Source organism: Salvia splendens, chromosome 3 (assembly GCF_004379255.2).
Source record: "Salvia splendens isolate huo1 chromosome 3, SspV2, whole genome shotgun sequence".
In the NCBI taxonomy this organism is placed as follows: Eukaryota; Viridiplantae; Streptophyta; class Magnoliopsida; order Lamiales; family Lamiaceae; genus Salvia; species Salvia splendens.
The window spans coordinates 12,817,056-12,836,937 of record NC_056034.1 but is presented as its reverse complement, the minus strand read 5'-3'; the positions used below and the strand labels follow the sequence as shown (position 1 = coordinate 12,836,937).

The following is a 19,882-nucleotide window of genomic DNA, read 5'->3' as shown; positions in this document are numbered from 1 at the left end:
TTCATGGTTATTTTAAATGTATTGATAATAATTGAACTGTGCCATGCTAAAATAAAATAAATTTAAAGAAATTGCTATGTAAATTAACTTTCTTATATAAAGGCATTACAAAGTACTACTCCTACTTGAAAACATTTAAAATGAAATTCTGGCATTAGATGAACACATTCAAACACACGCAGAAGAAGAAAAACACAATGACAACAAATTAGAATATCAAATACAGAAATAGACAACTCTCCATATCAACTATGTCATCAAGATTTTGTTCTTCTCCTCACAGTATAGACATGGTGGTAGGCTTATACATATATAAAACTCATGCCAATATTACACAACAAAATTCCAAGAGGTAATAACTTAGACGATGACTATGTTCTACACACACACACACACAAGTCAATGGTTTCATAAACACTCTCGTAATCAGTGATCGGAGCTCTGAGGCAGGCGGAAGGAGCCATTTGCGTAAAGCATTTGGTACACCGGTTTTAGTCTTACGGTGAGCACTATGCTCAACAAAGTCCCCACCCCACAAAGCCCGGCCAACACAAGGAACGTGAGCCTAAAGCAGTTGACACCAATGCACGAGGACCCTAACTGCTTAGCAGCCTCTGTGTCGTATACCTGACCAGCAAGCCAACCGGAGAAGAGAAGCGCCCCAACAGGATTCCCCAGCCCAATGAAGTTGAAGATTATGCCAAAGTGTTTCAGTCCAAAGAGTTCGGAAGCAGTTGGGATCATTATTCCAAATTGGACGCCGTAGCAAACCCCTAGCAACGCTGTTGCAGCATAGAGGGTGCCATTCATGGCTGAAGCGTAGAGAAGAAACGTCAGGACCATAATTGATTGAGTCACTGCCATCCAAAATGTCCGAGGAATTGTTTTCGACCTGCAATGGGTGAAATGGTGAACAACCTTTCAACGACCTCAGTATTTAGAACGAGGCATACACACATCACAGAGCCTTGCTTAAGACAATTTGATGGGTTTCTTCGTGATTCAAGTCCATATTCAATGTACTAATATTTATCCGGTGCTCTATAATATTTAGATTTGGGACATGACCTGATTAGACCATCTTACACAGTACTTCCCCTTCGTACAAACTATCCAATAGTAAGAATATCAACAGAGGGGTTTATGTAAGTTTAAGTCCCTCTAGCAAGAAAATTTACATATTTGGAGAAACTATTGAAACAAATTTCGAAACCTTATGTAAGTTTACCTCACAAAGTGTTCCGAGACAACTCCAGATCCAAGGCGACCCAAAAAGTTACAAAAGCTGAACAAGCTTAGTAATATGGTAGCATCATTGACACCAAGTGAAACACCAATCTGGGCCAAATTATTAAGGACGGTCACTCCCGAGCCAACTCCAAAGAAGTAAACAACCCATAGAAGCCAAAAGTCAGCCTTTACAATAGCTTCACGAAACGTGAAGTCCTCTCCCCTCCTAGGTTTCCTTTTCTTTTTAACTGCGCCCTCACCCACGGCAAGAAGCATATCCACCTCTGACACATCTTCAGACTCGTAATAACTTCCAATATTGGTTGCGGATGAAGATGGGGTCAGCAGAGGATCCATTGTGTTCGAATCACCTTCGTCACCGACTAAATCAGCTTGCTCGCCCTGTTTCTTACTAGTCACGGGGAACAAAGTCATTTTCAAGGGAATTGCGAGTGGAGCCATCAAGAGAACAACCATCACAGCAATGAACGTGTAGGAGATTGCATTTCCAAGAGACAGGAAGCCCTTTAAGATGGTTGTGGTGAGAAGATAAACGGCAAGGGCAACACTAGCTCCTTGCACGAAAAGAAAATGGCCATGTTCCCGTGAGTCTTCTCCCAAGGCCGGGGTACAGGGCCGAACAAAGTACATCATTGCCAGACCTATCGCTGGTATCCCGAGCGTTAACAGCAGCAAATGGTTCGAAGCCGAACCATTGAGGACCATAGTGAACACCTCCGTGAAGACAGCACCACTCAAACCAATATAGCCTTTTAGTATCCCAGCAACCGTGCCCCGACAGAGAGGGAAGTTCCTCATGTTGGTCACCAAGACTGCCGTCCCAAGCCACGCACTGCTGTTCGTGGCAACACACAACGCACACCACAACTGCGACAGTTATTAGATATTTAGTTGAACATCTCATTTCCCACCAAACAATAGTCACTCAATACATCAATTTGTTAAATTCATCTTTACAATGATCAAATTTGAGCACCAGAAGCAATTTTTTCAATAGCTAAAAGCCTAAAACCAAAGAACTAAATAGCTAAATTCTTGACTAAATCACAATTATTATTCTATGAAAACCCAATACGAAAGGGATGAAGGGAACTTACAACCCAATAAGGCACGGAAGGAAGAGTCTGGGTAACAGCGAGCCAGATAACGCCATAGCCGAAGAAAGAGGTGAAAACGCCAACGAGAAGAACAGACCAAGGAGGGAGCTTGTTGCAGGCGATTCCGGGAAGAATCCCGACGTTTTCTCCAATATCATTGGCGACGCCGAGAATCGTGAGCTGCTGCTGGCTGAAGCCGAGAACTGATTTGAGAACGGGAGAGTAGAGAGAGAAAGTGTAGGCATTTCCGGCAGCTATCTGCACCCACACCGCCGCGCCTAATCCCACCCACGGCGGCCGGCTTCCTGCTTTAAGGTCCACCATTGATTCTGGTCTAGAGAGAGAGATAGACTTATAACAGTTGGGTGGGTTTATGAGAATCAAAATGCTTTTGGAGATGTTGGATCTTCTTTTGTGGTATAAATGGAATATTTTATTTTGTTGGTAGGAGTATTTCTTATTTATTGCTTTTTTTAAATACATTGCTAATTTCATTATTTGTTTTGTTGTAGTCGTTGCTTTTTTTAATAGGTAGACGTCTTCAAAATGGTTTTGTTTCACACCTGGGAAAGCCACACGGGTTGTTTCGCGAGAGCATCCGCAATAAAGGCAAGCGCACCGGCTCGCCGATTTTTGGCGCTCGTCGGTCCGTTCGCTGAACTATTGCAGCCGGCGAGCGCCAAATCGGCGAGAATTTTACCGATCGGCTCGCCCCTATTGCAGCCTCCCGATCGACGAGCGACTGGCGAGCGCAATTTTGTTTTTTATTTTTATTTATTTTCGAAAGTCTATATATACGCGATTTGAACTTCATTTTCATTCGCACCACTTATTTTAACGAGTACTCTCTCTATCTTAATTTATGTACAAGAGCAACAACGAGAAATGGATCTCAACAACGAGCCTACTCCAAGGACGAGCGGGTCTCAAACTCCCTCGGTCCCCGTGGGAGGTGGATGGGGTCAGATGCCCGGGTACTACAACAAATCCGAGGGTGGTATGCCGGGATGGCAGGGGATGCCGGGGGGTCCGGCGGTTCTAGGCGGGCAAGGGGTACCGGGGATGCAACCCGGAATGCCGATGATGTCGGGGTGGGCACCCGGGATGCAAATAACGCCGGGGTACCCGGGGATACAGGGGACGCCGGGGGGGGGGGGACAACGTCTATCGCCCCAGTCTTGATTTTGCTACTGCTGCTTCGCACACATCGACCCCAGCGGAGACGCAGTTCACTGGGTGTGATACTTTCTCCTTAGAGGAGTTGGGGATATATCTCGGGGATGCGGACACTCCCGTTCAAACGGGAGGAGTAGAGCGGGATCGGGGCGCGGCCAAGAACAAGAAGGGGAAGAGGGTGGTCGGCGAGTCGTCGCAGCCGGCTGGTGACGACAGCTAGCCACAGAGGAAGTGGACGGACGCGGAGAACGTCGCGTTGTCCAAGGCGTGGGTGAGTGTTTGCGATGACCCCCTCGCCTCGAACAATCAGAGGATCCTCAACTTGTGGGCTAAAATAGCAGCAGCCTACAATGCATTTTGCCCGGAGGGAAGGATACGCAGCGGGGAGGAGTACCGGAAGGCGTGGGACCGAATCCGGTCTGGGGTCTCCCGATTTTTCGGGGTTGTACACCTATGCCCTCCGAATGAAGTCCAGCGGCCAAACTGACGAGGACTGCAGGAGGGAGGCGGAGAAAGAGTTCCCCGTGCCCGGGCTTTACAAGGACTTCGCCTACTGGAACTGCTACGAGGTGCTAATGGATTCCGAGAAGTTTTGGGCAGGTGTCGATGCGGGCTGGCCGAAGAAGCAGCGCCTGAACTATTCAGGTATTACGCCGGCGGTAGCAGCGGCGGTTCCCACGACCTCCCCGAAGATGCTCAGGAGACCCCGTCCCCTCCCGCGTTTACTCGCCGCACTCGCCCGTTTGCTCAAAGGCGGGCGCAACGCGAGCGCCAGAGGTCCCAGGAGGTCCAGTCGGCATCCCCCCTGTTGGCAGCTCGACAACCGACCTCGTCTTCTTGGCGCGTCAACAAGCGCGGGCTAGATGATCAAGATCATAGATTAATGGAAGAATGCAACTGACCCCGAGGAGAAGAGTTTTTTTTCACGCCGTGCTCGTGAGTATGCTAGAGGATTTGAATCCCGGCGCGGCACAGATGGGGGCTCTGACGCGGGCTCAGATGCCGCAGATTTGGGGGTCCCGGATAGCGGCGACGACGGTGAGGAGTGAGGAGGCGGGGGGCTCGTGCGTGGATTAGGAGTTTTTTTTAAGTAATGTAATTTTTTTATTTGACTTTTTTTAATTAATGTACTTTTTAAAATTTTAATATTATTATTAAATTTTCCCGTATATGTGTCGTAAATTTAATTCGGAATTTTGTGTGATTGTTTAATTATTTGTTTTTAGTGCTGATGATGTGGTTGGGCTATGACTGGGCTATTGCTTGTCCAGTTGCTTGTCCTGCTGATATGACAGGAGGAATTTAGTGCTGCTGATGTGGCAAAGGAGTTTCTGGCTGGGCTATTGCTTGTCCACGAACTATTGTGGATGCTCAATGAAGTTTTTTTAGATTAATTTGACAAAACTACACTTTGCCATTTTTAAAAGTGAACGGACCCTTAAATTAATTAGAAGCTGGTCTCCCAAGTTTGCAAATTTGCTTACATATTTTATCTGGTTCAATTAATTTGACCACATGTCAATACATATTATAACAAATGTATATATTTAAAAAATTAATAAAATCCAGTTCAATCACATGTCGCTTTACTATCGAAACGGTCCATTTTTTTCAATTCATAGTCATTCAATATTCTAAATACCCCCTCTGCCCACCCACCGAATATGCACTCTTGAAACGTGAGTTTTAATATATAATTCATAAAGTAAAAAAAAATAAAAATAAAAAATAATAATTAAAGTATTATTAGTAAAGAATGTGTTCCACCTCATTAGAGAGAAAAGAGTTTTCAAATTTAAAAAAGTATATATATTTTTGTGGAACGAACTAAAAATGAAAGACTGCATATTCTTATGGAACAGTAGAAATAATTTTTATATTAAAATTATGTGAGTGTTGAATCTTAAAAGTGGACTACTATTTGTACAAAAACAATATTGCTTTTTCAACAGTCAAATTGTTGTTAACACACTATTCAATAGAATTTTTATTGTGAAATGACAAAGACAAACTTGAATTTGTTTTGAAATCTAGCGCCATTAAATAGACACATCCCACTCTTATCTCCCACACACGTGTTGTTAAAATGAAATAAATGTCTCATATTTGTACAAAGACAGAATTAAAATCTCTATAGATTTATTTTGACTGTGTGTGTTATAGGTTGTTTCAATAGTTAATGCCTCATTTTATATTGTATTGAGCCCAAAAGATTATTTTACAAGCCCATAGTTTCTACAAATACTAATGGGCCAAAATATGAGAAGATAGCTAAATATTTTGGTTTTTAACTTGTAACCAAATTTTACTAATGGATTCATAATACTGAGCATACCAGTATCCACATGATGATATGGGCCTAGAACCCTCGACCCTCATTACACTATTAAATATTAATGGTCCTACTCACACCATACATTTCGACTTTCGTGCCTTGACGGTGAGATTGATCGACCCTTTCTGACCCTGCCTAAATTCGTACCGGGCAACCGGATTAGCCTTGGTCTTACAGTTTGGAGTGCTCTACAGTATGTATAGGTGATCCGTTCCGAGATTCTAGACACACCCCATTCCCCTACAACGCGATTCTCCCTATCGCGAATTAGGTCCCGTCCAATAAAATTGCTCGTTGTGTCACTAGTGTATGCTCCGAGAATTAGTTATTTGAAGAGTTAATAAGTTCGTGGAGCAACATTTCTTATCTAATTTAATTCATGACACTAATGTGATCGTTCTACGAACATTTGACCATAAGTTCTCCGATCCCATGTAGTTTGTTTAACCAACGACCACACGTACTAATATAACACAACCACGTAATAATATAACATGCATAATAATTTTAAATAATAAAATATTTATACATGTATTTATATTTAAAAAGTTTGATTGAACTCGAATAACTCTATGCGCCTCAAGGTATTTGATAAACACAGTGTTCGAAACTCGGATTTGTACTAAACCAACCAAGCTTTACTATGACAGTAAATTCACCTCGCCTCGGCTCGGCTCGGTTTACAATTTACCTTATGAACATGTACAATATAAATGTCAAATTTTAATCATACACTTCGATGAAATAAACGTACGTATATGAACTTGAAGTAAAAAACACGAAGCAAGGATATTCTTAGGTAAAAACACTTTTTTTTAAAACTTTTTGCTTCACATTTTAATGAACCGATACTAGTTAGACTCTCTAATCTTAGTTTGATAGGCAAATTTGACCCAACCACAATAATTGAAATTAATGGTGACATTGGTTGATATCACATAATAACATGTATCATTATAATCAATCACCCTTGTTAAATCACATCACTGCCAAACATCATATGCAAAGGCAATATAATTATGTATCTAATTAAATATATTACTCATATACACACTTTGATCTTTTTATTGAATAAACAAATCCACACCTCCCACAATTATTGTATCCTTTCCATGAAACATGGCCCTTCACCTATAGTCTCACATGCTCCCAAACAATTCTTATTTTAATTTATTGATTCATTCATTTATTCTAGACATCTTCCACCCACTCAATACAATTATGGAATTTAATTTCTCAAATTAAAATTTGCCATACAGCCAATTGAGACCCTACATACTAGATTTTGGACTACTAGTTGAAGACATTAATTGGTTTTTGTAATGTATACATTAATACTGTGTTTCCAATTAATTTTTTTTAACTTTCTTAGTTTGGCAGATTCACATATTATTCCATACTTTCTGGAATGGAACTTTTACTTATTTTTTTTGCTTTCTAAATTCGCACATCCACATATTATTCCATACTTTTAGGAAAACCTTTTTCCTCAAACATGCCCCTCTCCTATTTATTCCCACTTTTACCTTTTGATCAAAAGTGCAGTATTCTCCATTAAAAAAAAACTCCAATTATAAATTAAATTCTCAAATAACCATCTATGTATAGGAGAATAATCACCACACCCATTTTGTTATTCATACACTATCATTTATTCATTCAACCAAAAAAAAAATAACAGTACTTTAAGTTTTTCTAAGTTTGTCCACAAGAGGAAAAAGAACTGAAAAAGAAAAAAAAATGTTCGATCTCAAGAAATATTCATTTTCTCAAATTTATATTCTTAAATGACATGGATTTTAAAAAGAATCTTAAGTGTATTATATTCATATTCCCACCGTCCGGCAATAGATATCTCATTTTGACCGACTTTGTAAAAGAAGTGGTTATAAAAAGTTAGTGAAAGATGCATTCTACTTTTTTATATTTTTTAAAAAAATTCAACACAAGTAATTACGTCTTAATTTTTGTGTCCTTAAAATATACTCCCTTCAATCCTCATTAAATATCTCATATTTCATTATTTGGACTGTCCTAAATACATGTCACATTTCACTTTTACTACTTTTAGTAAATGAACCATATATTCCACTAATTCATTCTACTCACAATTATTATAAAACTAATATATTATAAAAAATGGGGTCTAGATTACACTAGTTTTTTCTTTCCACTTTTCTTTTAAAAGTCAAATAATTTCTTTAAACACGTACCGGTCAAATATGAGATATTTAAAAGGGAATATGGGAGTAAGTTTTTTGTAGTGATAAGACATTTAATAACGTATAAAGGGAATAATAAAAACAAGAATATAGTTGAATACATTTATAAAAACGGAGAGGAGAAACTTTTTACAAAGTATGAAAATAGAATATCTTATTTGGGATAAATTAAAAATGAAAATTACACGAAGTAATTACTAAGTGGTATGCAAATATTGCAATGTGTCTGTGTCCAATTAATCACGGTTGAAATATTCTCTATTTTTTCTTTTACTTTGCAATTATAATTAGTGGACACGTTGCATTTATATGTTCGGACCACTAAATTTTTTCTGTGAAAGAATGCTATATAATTTAAACTTTATCTAAAAAAATAAATTTGAATTAAAATCGGAAAGTATATTTGAATTTCAACATGTAGAGTTAGTTGAAATCAAAATTCAAATTTAGTTTGAATAACATACCTCAATCAATTTATATGGAGTATCTATGATTCTATGTCACAGCTGTATAAGGTGCAATGTAGGATACCCAAATTTTGAGCAGACTTCATGAATTTTTATCATTAAATGAATATATATACTCCTAATTTCCTGTTTAAATAAATTAGGATTTCCTATTTTCCCTTTCAGATAATAAAGAATTTTTATTCAGTTTTGGGTCAGTAAATCTGGATCATAGATCTCTGTCAATTTTTATGCATTCCAGGTACCTCTAGATAAAACTTTACAAAAGAAATAAAATAAAAACCACGTTAAAAATAAATTTGTAACGGAACAACAAAAATGAACTTAAATTTTATATTTACAAATTTCCCAAAATTGCAGCAAATCTGCTCAAACATGATTCAGTATTAGATTTGCTTTTAAAATACCGCATTCTCAATCATATACCAATTCACCGCTAATAAAATAGAAAAAAATAAAATAAAAACGAAAACCGCCACGAGTTCTTTTACTATTACCACAGAACTCACACAAAGAGGGTTTTCCAAATTCAAAATTTCCACAGCCATGTAAAAAACCGGCTAATCCGGCCGAGTTCACTCACCGGGTCAGTCCTGTACACAAAAAAAAGACAGAAATCAATTTTCCCTCAAATTATAACCCATCGGCTTTCGACATGACGGAAAGCCGGCTCGGCCGCGGTTGAAAGTCGTGCCGGCGGCGCAAGCTGTGCGACGACGGCCGAATCAGCGCCGCGAGAGCTCTCTTCACCAAATCCCCCTCCACCGTGCCGATTCGCACGAGCGAATTCGTCATCGCCGACCGCCGCATATTCAATTGATGGCTGGACCGATACGACGACGGCGACGCCTGGTTTCCGTAGCCGGGGACGATGCTGTTCTTGTGGAGGCTGCACCGGAAGGAGCCTGGATGCGTCGTAGGAGAGCACATGCACGTCTTCTTCGGCAAAGAGCGGTGACTCTGCTGCTGCTTCTGGTGGTGAGAGGCGATCGGATGCCTCCGGGGAGCGGAGAATCGGACGAAGGAAGACGGGGAAACGGATCTGCCGAGGCTGACGCGGGTAGGGCTGGTGGATCGGGCGAGGACGGGGTCGGATCCGGGGCGGGGATCAGAGCGGGCGGAGAACGTCGCGGCGGAAGACGCCGAGATGGAGGAGGGGAAGAATCGGCCGGAGGGGGAGAGGGAGCGCTGGAAGTGGCTGTGGAGGGTTGTGCCGTGCGAGGATCTGTTTCTGGAAGACGTTTCCATTGGTTGGAGTGGAAATAGCGTTTTTGTGATTCTGGAAAAAGCGGAAAAGATTGGGGAAAGGAATTTTAGAAGGGGCGGTTGAGTCTCTATTTCGGCAAACCTAACAACAAAGGAAGCTAGGGTTATATAGGAGAGGTTGGGCGGTGGTAGTCGAGTAATTAAGGTCAAGTGTAGGGGTGTTTTAGGGAATTCCGTGTGAACCGGCCGTTGGTTACGATATGGAGGTGGAATAAGATTTTCCTGTGGGCGCCACACACAAAGCAATGGGCTGTCAGAAACTGAACGCGCCACGCGCTCCGATGGCCGTGATGTTTAAGCGCTTCAGAATATACGATTGGAATTAGGAATTACGATTACTTTTTTGAATTTGTGTAAATTTCTTGGATATTTTTATAGTGCTGAGTGCTTATTTACAATATTCTTTTGTTAAAGACTAATTTATGAACTTTCTATGTATGTTACTTATTATTGACTTGGTAGAAAACTTTTTGGAATTTGAATGTTTTCACGGATACAATGAATTATATTTAAGGATACAGTGAATTGTGATTTAATCACTAAAATTTGGTATGTCCAATAATATTTGGTTATATCGACTTCAATATTGTGGTTTTTATTTACATGTTGATCCTTAATTCTCTACCAACGTTTGTGACTTTGAACCCAATTAACCATAAATTGTACTCTTTCCGTCTCATGTTACTCGCACTTTTCATTTTAGGTCGTAAATTTGGGATTGATTTTTTAGTGTAATTGAATTAGAATTTTAAGTGTAATGAGACATCACTTAATAAAGGAGCTCTTAACTTAATCGAATATATTAATTAAATGCATTAATTCTAACTTCAACTATAAATAGCATAAGGAGTTTGTGACGAACCGAAAAGTAACAGTGCAAGTAACATGGGACGGATGGAGTATATTGTAATAAGATTTCTTTTCATGATATTCAATAAAAGTAAATTTGCAAGGGTAATGCAATTAACGATGGATATGGTCAAGAAAATCGCAAATATGCATAATCCAATAATATAATGTCACGTTTTGAGTAATTAGAGATAACTGCAGGCCTTTTTTCGTAAAAACTAAAAGTAAAACTTGATAGGCTTAAATGATCAATAATAGAATTGCTTGAAAGATATATACTGAATATTAGGTCGGAAGCTTAACAATAATTCATAATCCTTTAATTATTTCGTCCACGGAATCGTGTAGTGATTCTCAAGTTCATCCTAGTATTAAAAAGACATAATTCGATAGTTGAATTATTATGATTTGACTTTTGAGCATCCCAGCTAAAAAATCTCAACACTACTACATATCAATGAAATGTTGAATTTTCATAAAAGAAGTGATGAAAGAAAGTTGAAATTAGGAAATTGGTCCCACAACACTAAAATACAATTAGTAAAGTAATTAAAAAAGAAAGAGAATAAGCGTGAGGATCACGCAGAAGTAATGAAGGCGGGGTGAAATTCGTGAGGCGCCGAATTATACGCCAAATGTCACAAGAATTGTGGACTCCTACCTTCATTATCTGACACGTCCCATGATGTTTGTTTTTACGGTGGCGCCCCACACCAACCAAACACTCCCCTCCTCATTTTTTAAACCTCAACAATTATCTTTTTTTCTATTTTCCTATAGCTCCAATTTCAATTCATTTACTTTCCTCTTCTACAAATTTGTCATGTTCAATTTCAATTGATTTACTTTCCTCTTCTACAAATTTGTCATGTTTTATCCGGCACGAATTTTTTTAAAAAAAAGATAAATGTGGTACAAGTACATGATATTTTCAATTTTTTTTTAAATTGAATTAAATTATATTATAAATTAATTTTGTTATTTATTATGTTATTATATAGCAATAAAAAGAAGTGATATGGAACTGTGTTAATTATTTTTCCGGAAAATCTAATATGAACAATGTAGGAGTACTTTTTTTAATTTTGTTTTGGACTATTAGGTCATCCACAACGCTGTCATTAAACCGTCTCTTAAATTACTATTTGCGGGCCCCACTATACTTTTTTACTCCATCCCTTAACTAAGGGACGGAACCTGCAACCTTCCGTCCCTTAAATTAGTATTCATTCAATTTAATTTTTTATTTTTATTTCCAACCAAATTCAATTAAAAAAACACACTTCATTAAAAAATAAAATAAAATTACAACATAAAAAAATACAACTTAAAATTTAAAACAAGACATAATTAAAATCTAAAAAAAATAAAAATGACATAATTTAAAATATAATTTTACAGAAAATAAAAAACTACTCTGCCATCGAATCATCCCCCGGAGGCGGTGGAGGTGCACTGAAGCCGTGAGGAGGCGGAATGCCAAGTTGTTCCGCCATAAATGCAACTCCGTTAAGCCAGGCTTGATATTGAGCGGGCGTAAAGCGGGAAGTGTCCTCCATTGTGGCGGTCATGTACATATGGCCATAAGAGAGTTGGGGGGTCCCCCCGAGCCCGAGCCCGAGCCCGAGCCCGCTTGGCTTGATTCGGCTCTGCCCCTCCTCCCTCTAGCCGCCTTCGCCGCATTTCTCCCTTGCGGCGGACGGCGCCCACGGGAGGATCCCCTGACATTGTCTGTCGGGGTCTCAACCTCCTGCGAGGCAAACTTTTGTGGCCCGCTGCCCGAACCGGCTTCACCAGACGAGTATTGGCCACTCGCCGTGTGCTTCGTGCGCTTCGACGCCGAGCCCGTGCTGGACCGCACACCGCCGGCCCACCTTTCTTCGTCCTTGACGACCTCCCAAACATCGACATATTTGAATTGTTTGCCGGTGTCGTCGAAGTAAACCCGCAAAGCCGACCTCAGAATGTCGGCTCCCGTGGCTCCGCTTTGGTAATGAGCCGCTTCATTCTTGTGGATGGAGTAGAATCGTTTGACCTCTCTGTAGACTCGGTCAAAGTGAGCGCGGAGCATCATATATGTGCGGCGGCGGGTCTTTTTCGGCTTAATCTCGTGGTAGGCCTCGGTGACTTTTTCCCAGAAGCACTTCCGGGGTTGTTGATTCCCGACGATGGGATTGTACGAGACGCTGATCCAGGTGTTGTACACAGCCAGCGTTTCTTTGGGGCCGTACGGATGCCGGCCTAGATCCTCCTCCTCGTCCGCCTCAGCCTCTGCCGTGGAGCTTCCCCGGCCTCGGTCTTCTTCCGGAGTGGGTTGAACCGGATAATCCTCCTGAATCTGGGATAATCCCTGCGAATACCGCGGGACGGAGGGACAAGCGTATGCATCAACATCAAAATTGGGTGGTTGGTACCCCCCGGCGTCGACGAACCCTGGGTGCCCGGCATCGACGAACCGGAACCACCCAATGTGTTGTACATGCTCCCCCAGTCGCCGAACGCGTTGAGATCCCACCCGCCGGAGCCGCCACCGTCGGAGTTTCTGTCGCCGGACATTTTGTGATGAGATGTTAGATGAAAATTGGAGAGGAAATGGATATGATTTGGGAAGAATAGATCTGTAGTTGTGTGTGAAATGAGGATGAATTAGAAGTATTTATAGAGTACAAAAATAAAAAATAAATAAATAAGGAAAAACGGCTATTAACGGTAATATTACCGTTTCACATTATTTATTTATTTTTTTAAAATTTAATTCGAATTTTAAAAAAATGAATTATTACGCCAGCGTGACGATGCCCACTCGCGGGACGGCGAGTGGGCGTCACGCATGGCCTGGGAGCGCGCCACGTCGCCTCGGCGCGTGGCGAGCCGTCTCGCGTTTCGTCGCGGCGGAACGGGGCGGGTGACGGGCTGGGGACGGGCTGGGGATGAGACGGGGTGCGGCAACGCGTCACGCCGCCATCCCGTCCCTGTGTGACGGGATACGGGCCACCCGCGTGACGCGTTGCGGGTGGCCTTATGAATTCAGTGTATAGTACGCGTGTGTGATTGTATTTATGGATTATGTAAGTGACAACGCTTGGACTGAGTCCTTGGCCCCTACTTATATTAGGGACTTAATTAGTTTTTTTAATGAATCTTAAATTCGAATTGATCTGTCGAAACTACAAAATTTCCTATCCCTTATAAGGTGGAAGAAAGTGGAATTTCAACTTCAATTTTATTTGAAATTTGTAAAAAAAGATTAATGTAAAATAAAGTCACAATCAATATATGACTAAACTCAAGTGTATCCCACATTATGGATCCTATATGTATAGAAACCAGCTCATCAAAATCAATTTTGTTGACCTTAATAAATGATGGCATAACTCAATAAATATGGTTCATACTATTCACACAAAAAAAGTTTGAAACTCCAACCCTAAGGGCTCTACACATCTTAGTCCGATAATATGATTCATACTATAATTATATTAGTATGTCTCTCGAAATATTATTCGATCTCATTTTTTGATAAATATTATACTGTTGCTTATATTCTCTCTTCACTTTATCAACTTATTTCAAGGGTGGAGCCAAGAATACAATTTTAAATGGGAAGCAAATATATATAGAGAGTGATTATAAGAATTTTTGTGACATCCCTAACCCGAAACATGCATTATTTTGCATATTAGTATATTTTATTGTCATTACATATTATATTGTCATTTTTAGTATAGAGATACTAAGTGTGTAAAAATATATTTATTGTTATTGATTTAGGATCATTATTATTTCCTATGCAACATATATACATATGTATATTACATATATGTATATGTATATGTATATGTATATGTATATGTACGTAGATAAATACTAGCACTATATAGTACATATGCACACACATTTACCAGGGCCGTCCCGACAAAATCAGAGGCCCTGTGCAAAAATCTGGTGAGCTGGCAGGCGCTGCAGAAGCGATCAACGATGGCTCTGGTGAGCTGGTCTCTGTTGCGGCGTTTGTCGATGAGGAACACCGAACACGAACAGGCGGCTCCCAGGTCTACGATCGGGAAAAGAAACCGATCAGAATTGGAGTCACGGTGCTAGAAAAAGGCCTGGGCGTTGCTATACAAGAGAAATAGCTTTGTTGGGCTGAAAAAATAGGAATACATGTATATGGGCTGAAATATTTTAGAGGCCCCTGAAAATTGGGGGCCCTGTGCGGTCGCACAGGCCACACGGGCCAAGGGACGGGCCTGACATTTACATAATTGTGTATATATAAATACGAATTTATATTATAAAATATATACATGGATTCAATAACTACTAAATATAAAAATAGTTATGATATAATGCAAGTGGTAATGGGGATAGTCGATATTTCCCCTAAGCTATTATTTATCCAAATATATGTATACTAAATTACTTTCATTCTCATAAAGACACATGTAGGCAACGTGTCAATTTTTGAAGTGTCATTGGGTAAGTTGGCTTATACAATGCTAGTAAATATATTATGAGGATTTTCTTATAAGAATATCATATACTAATATACACGGAAGAGCAACAAATAAATTCAAAGGATGAGTGATCGAACTTTTCGTGTAAAGAGGAGCGATGATTATAGATTGTAGAGTGGAGTTGGGCGTTCAGATAGATAATTTATCTGTCTTAATCAGGTGTGTATAAATCACACTTTTAGTGTTACATGTGTTATGTGGTTGATTGTTATATGTTGAATTGGAGTGAATTATTGGATTATATGGTGTGAAATTGATATGATTATGAATTGTTTGATTTTGATGGTCGAATATGATACGAATATTTGATTGCTGAAATGGACATGCTTGTTTAGATATATTGGATAATTTGATGGAATATGATATGGATATGTTATTGGTGCAAAGGATATGTTTATGATACCGATTATGTGAATCATTGGATTAAAGAGGATCTGTGACAGCCTTGTACTGGATCTGAAATTTTAGAGGGACCTTCGGGTCAAATACAGAGAGGGACCTATGAGTCCAAATACAGAGGGACCTTCGGGTCAAATACAGAGGGACCTATGAGTCCAATTACAGAGAGACCTTCGGGTCATAGAGGAATCCCGGGCAGATACCAGACTTGACTGTTACAGAATAATAAACTGAATAGAGTGGAATATGCATATGAATATGAAATGGTTTGTTTTTAAATTATGTTATATATATTTTTTCTGATTATATGTATTGATGAAAGAATATGCTTGATGTTTGTATCATGTGAGATTAAAGGTGAAAATTTATATATACTGAGTTGTGGCTCATATAAACCACTAAAATTTTCAGGAATAAGATAACAGTAAAGTTTTGACTGACATGGGTCATAGGAACTCCACGTGTTATTAGGTTCGGCGGCTGACGCATATTGACAACCTTCTCCTCCTCATCATTTTTGCATGTAGATAAATGTATAGTAAATAGAGTGGTGAGAGGGTTCCACTACTTTACAGGATATTTTTGAAATATGTATCGGATAAGTGTTGGTTTAAACTTATATAATATGGGTGTTCTATGAATTAGACACATGTATTGATTGCTTTTATGATAAGGGATTTATTTATTAAAAGAGTATACGTTAGAGGGGTTGAGGTGTGTCAATTTTAGAGGGGACAAATTTAGATATTGAAAAACAAAATCACATACTAGTATATATGATGAAATTTAAGGACATTAATGGAGCTAACATTGATTTTTTTAATGGGGTAGTAGATATAAAGTAAAATATGACTCATACACAAAGTAACAATTACAATTACAATTAAAAGCAATATCTAAATAATTACTTAGCATTAATTAAAATATGCATAAGAAAGAAATGGGCAATGTTTTAAGGAATAAATGATTATATTCTATCAAAGCAAAATCAGTGTGCGGCATATATCAAATATATACATCCAAGTTTGACATATTAAAACGGGGTATATTTTGATAGAACATCAATAAACTAACCCACCCTCCATGAAAAATTAGTCTCTATTTTTTATTGTAAGTTTTTCTTCGAACGATATATATCATTTTTCACTAATATATTTTAATGACTTTTTTTCTTTTTTTTATCTCTAGCTCACTTTACTAATTTTGAATTAAAAAGTAATATATTTTAATGACTTTTTCTTTTTTTTATCTCTAGCTGACTTTACTAATTTTGAATTAAAAAGTTATAAGTTATAACGTCCATTACCAAACTATTACTATTTGCAAATCAGAAAGTATTTATTTAGTTTTAGTTTTATAATAATGAAATGCGATTAAATTAATAGCTTTGAAGTAAACTTGGCTTACATTAATTGCTGTAGTATTTGTTTCCACATTTATGGTGGTCTTAATGTTAAGGACCTAAATCCCTAACGATCCAATAAAACGGACAATAACGAGATAAAGATAATCCGGCGCCCGTGAGGGTCGGCGGAGATAAAGATCTGGGCGGCTGTGCGCGGGTTCCAACCCGTCGGGCAACGGCTACAGATCAGATATACGTTCCGGCTGTGCGCGGAGACCTTCCGTCGGGCAGCAGGTAGCGTAGGGAATTATGGATTCAAAGTATAACTCGAGGCATTTGGCCAAAATAATATATTCATTGATGGATGATTAAATATGATAACAGTCTATCCTATTTATAATGCTACTGACTTAATGAACAAGAAAACAAAGATATAGAAAAAGATATGCTAAATCCCTATAATATCTAAACTAAATAATAATAATAAGGATTCGTATCAACTCCCCCACGGTTAAAATCCACCTTGTCCTCAAGGTGGGAACCACGAAGTAAAAAGGAGAGTTGAAAGCAGAAGCTTCGGCGAGGCAACTCCTCCTGGATCAAACACACACCGAACAGTTGAACGTCTCCCTTCTTCACTTCCATAAAAAATCAACAAAGGAGACCCAACTTTGGCGGAAAAATTCCTTGCCAAATCGAAAAGCTTGTCCACGCCTCCCAGAATGCCCAAGCATGGCATGTCATTACTCGGAGGGATCAATCTTGCATCTTTGTCGAGCGATGTTGATCGATAATTCATACTTGGAACATCACCGACATTCAAATCCACATTGACACAAGCAATTACGGGCAATTCGGTGTAAGCACCATCTCCTTTCTTGCCCAAACAATTTCCAACAACATTTGTGGATGACACTTGAACAACATTGAGTGAGACGATTATCTTCTCCACTTCACCAATAGAACCATCATCGTCTTTATCTTCTAGCAATGTCTCCTCCTTTTCACCAATCTTCTCATCATATACCCCAACGAGCACTTGCGGTGGCTCATTGTCGTTCTTGACAATCCCTTTGTTCTTGAGGAACTCTCCAGGGAACTCGTTGTTTGGAACATCAAGAGGAACGCCATCATTGTGAACATCGGTAATGTCATTGGGAACATCATCACCGAATACTATCGTGGGAGTATTATCAATTTTCTCTTCGGCTAAATTCTCATCTTGAATGTTCTCCTCAAACTCATCCTCATCATCCGCATAACAGAGAATGCGTTGTTTACACACATGTCTCATCACCCATTTCTCGGGACAGTGCCAGCAGAGACCCAACCTGGACCGTTCTGACTTCTCCGCCTGCGAGACCCGTATTAGCGGCAGGCGTGGCTGCTCCGGAGTTTGACTAGTCACACGTGCGGGCTGACTGTACAGGTCCCGCGTTGGCTTCTCGGTGGAGTAGCGGGGCTGGTGGGAGGCGGGCTGGACTCGCGCTATCACCTCCTCCCGAGGGCGAGGTCGGTCCCAGCACGTGTCCGAGCGTCGGGGCCGGTCAAAGGGCAGGTAGTCGCGGTCCTGCTGTTGCGCCGGTGGACAGCGGCGATTGGTTCGTTCTCTGGGCGGATCCCAGCAACTAGGTGGACGCGGCGGTGGCTGATCATAATCCGAGTATCCCTGCGATGCCCGGCGAGGCGGTGGTTCCCAACAAGAGGGCTGCCGCGTCGGTGGAGGGTAATAGGGATCGAAATCCTGGAGTTGGTATCTCGGTCGTGGGCGACGATCAGGTGGATCCAAGTGGTGCGAGACGTAGAGTGATTCTGGATCAGACCACGATGGCGAATGGAGTACTTCCACCCGGCTGCTCGGAGGGTCCCAACAGGTTACACGGCGAGGTTGGGCCGGCTGGTAGGGACGGAATGACTGTGTGGCCTGAGGGACGTCGTATCGACGACGATGATAGCCGACGTAGTCGTATGACATGTCGACGGACTGAAGCGTGGCTGTGGTGGATGATCGTCTGACTTCGACGCGGCACGCGGGAATCCTTCCCGTCGGGCGTTGCAGAAGTAGAGTTGTCCGGTGGCTAGAGCTCGGCGGACAGGCGGGACTCGCCAACCAAAGCAGTCGCTGTGCGCGGAATGTTTTCCGCCGGGCAGCGGTGTAGCTTCGGTTCGAGATGGTGGGAGGGTGAGATCACGATGAAAGCACCAGTTGTTAAGGACCTAAATCCCTAACGATCCAATAAAACGGACAATAACGAGATAAAGATAATCCGGCGCCCGTGAGGGTCGGCGGAGATAAAGATCTGGGCGGCTGTGCGCGGGTTCCAACCCGTCGGGCAACGGCTACAGATCAGATATACGTTCCGGCTGTGCGCGGAGACCTTCCGTCGGGCAGCAGGTAGCGTAGGGAATTATGGATTCAAAGTATAACTCGAGGCATTTGGCCAAAATAATATATTCATTGATGGATGATTAAATATGATAACAGTCTATCCTATTTATAATGCTACTGACTTAATGAACAAGAAAACAAAGATATAGAAAAAGATATGCTAAATCCCTATAATATCTAAACTAAATAATAATAATAAGGATTCGTATCACTTAATTGGTTATCTTATTGAAGCTGGCGTATTAAATTCTAATTTCAATTAAGTCTTAACTATATACTACTATAATAAACAGTTGGTAGTCAATTAAATACTCCCTTCGTCTCCTAATTATTGTCCAATTTGGTTTTGACACGAGTTTTAAGAAATATAAAGGAAAGTGTGTTGAAAAAATTAACAGAATATGGTCTCACTTTAATATATTAGTTTTATAATAAAATGTGAGTGAAATGAGTTAGTGGAATATGAAACCTACTATCATTTATGATAAAAAGTAAAAGTGAACCATTAATAGGACAGACAAAAATGACAAAAATGGAGAATTAATAATGGACGGAGTGAGTAGTAAGAA

General features: G+C 40.2%; 2 protein-coding genes across 2 annotated transcripts; both read right to left on the bottom strand.

The window, feature by feature from the left end:
- Nucleotides 1-221: 221 nt before the first annotated feature.
- Nucleotides 222-2,761, bottom strand: LOC121797180 (protein NUCLEAR FUSION DEFECTIVE 4-like). The gene is made up of 3 exons (XM_042195921.1): nucleotides 2,349-2,761; nucleotides 1,229-2,118; nucleotides 222-892 (listed from the first exon to the last, which is right to left on the bottom strand). Exons 1-3 carry the CDS (start codon nucleotides 2,670-2,672, stop codon nucleotides 427-429), a joined length of 1,680 nt encoding a protein of 559 aa, XP_042051855.1. The 5' UTR covers nucleotides 2,673-2,761; the 3' UTR covers nucleotides 222-426.
- Nucleotides 2,762-8,850: 6,089 nt separating this feature from the next.
- LOC121793436 lies at nucleotides 8,851-10,022 on the bottom strand. Its single transcript, XM_042191440.1, has one exon. It carries the CDS (start codon nucleotides 9,794-9,796, stop codon nucleotides 9,182-9,184), a length of 615 nt encoding a protein of 204 aa, XP_042047374.1. The 5' UTR covers nucleotides 9,797-10,022; the 3' UTR covers nucleotides 8,851-9,181.
- Nucleotides 10,023-19,882: the final 9,860 nt, after the last annotated feature.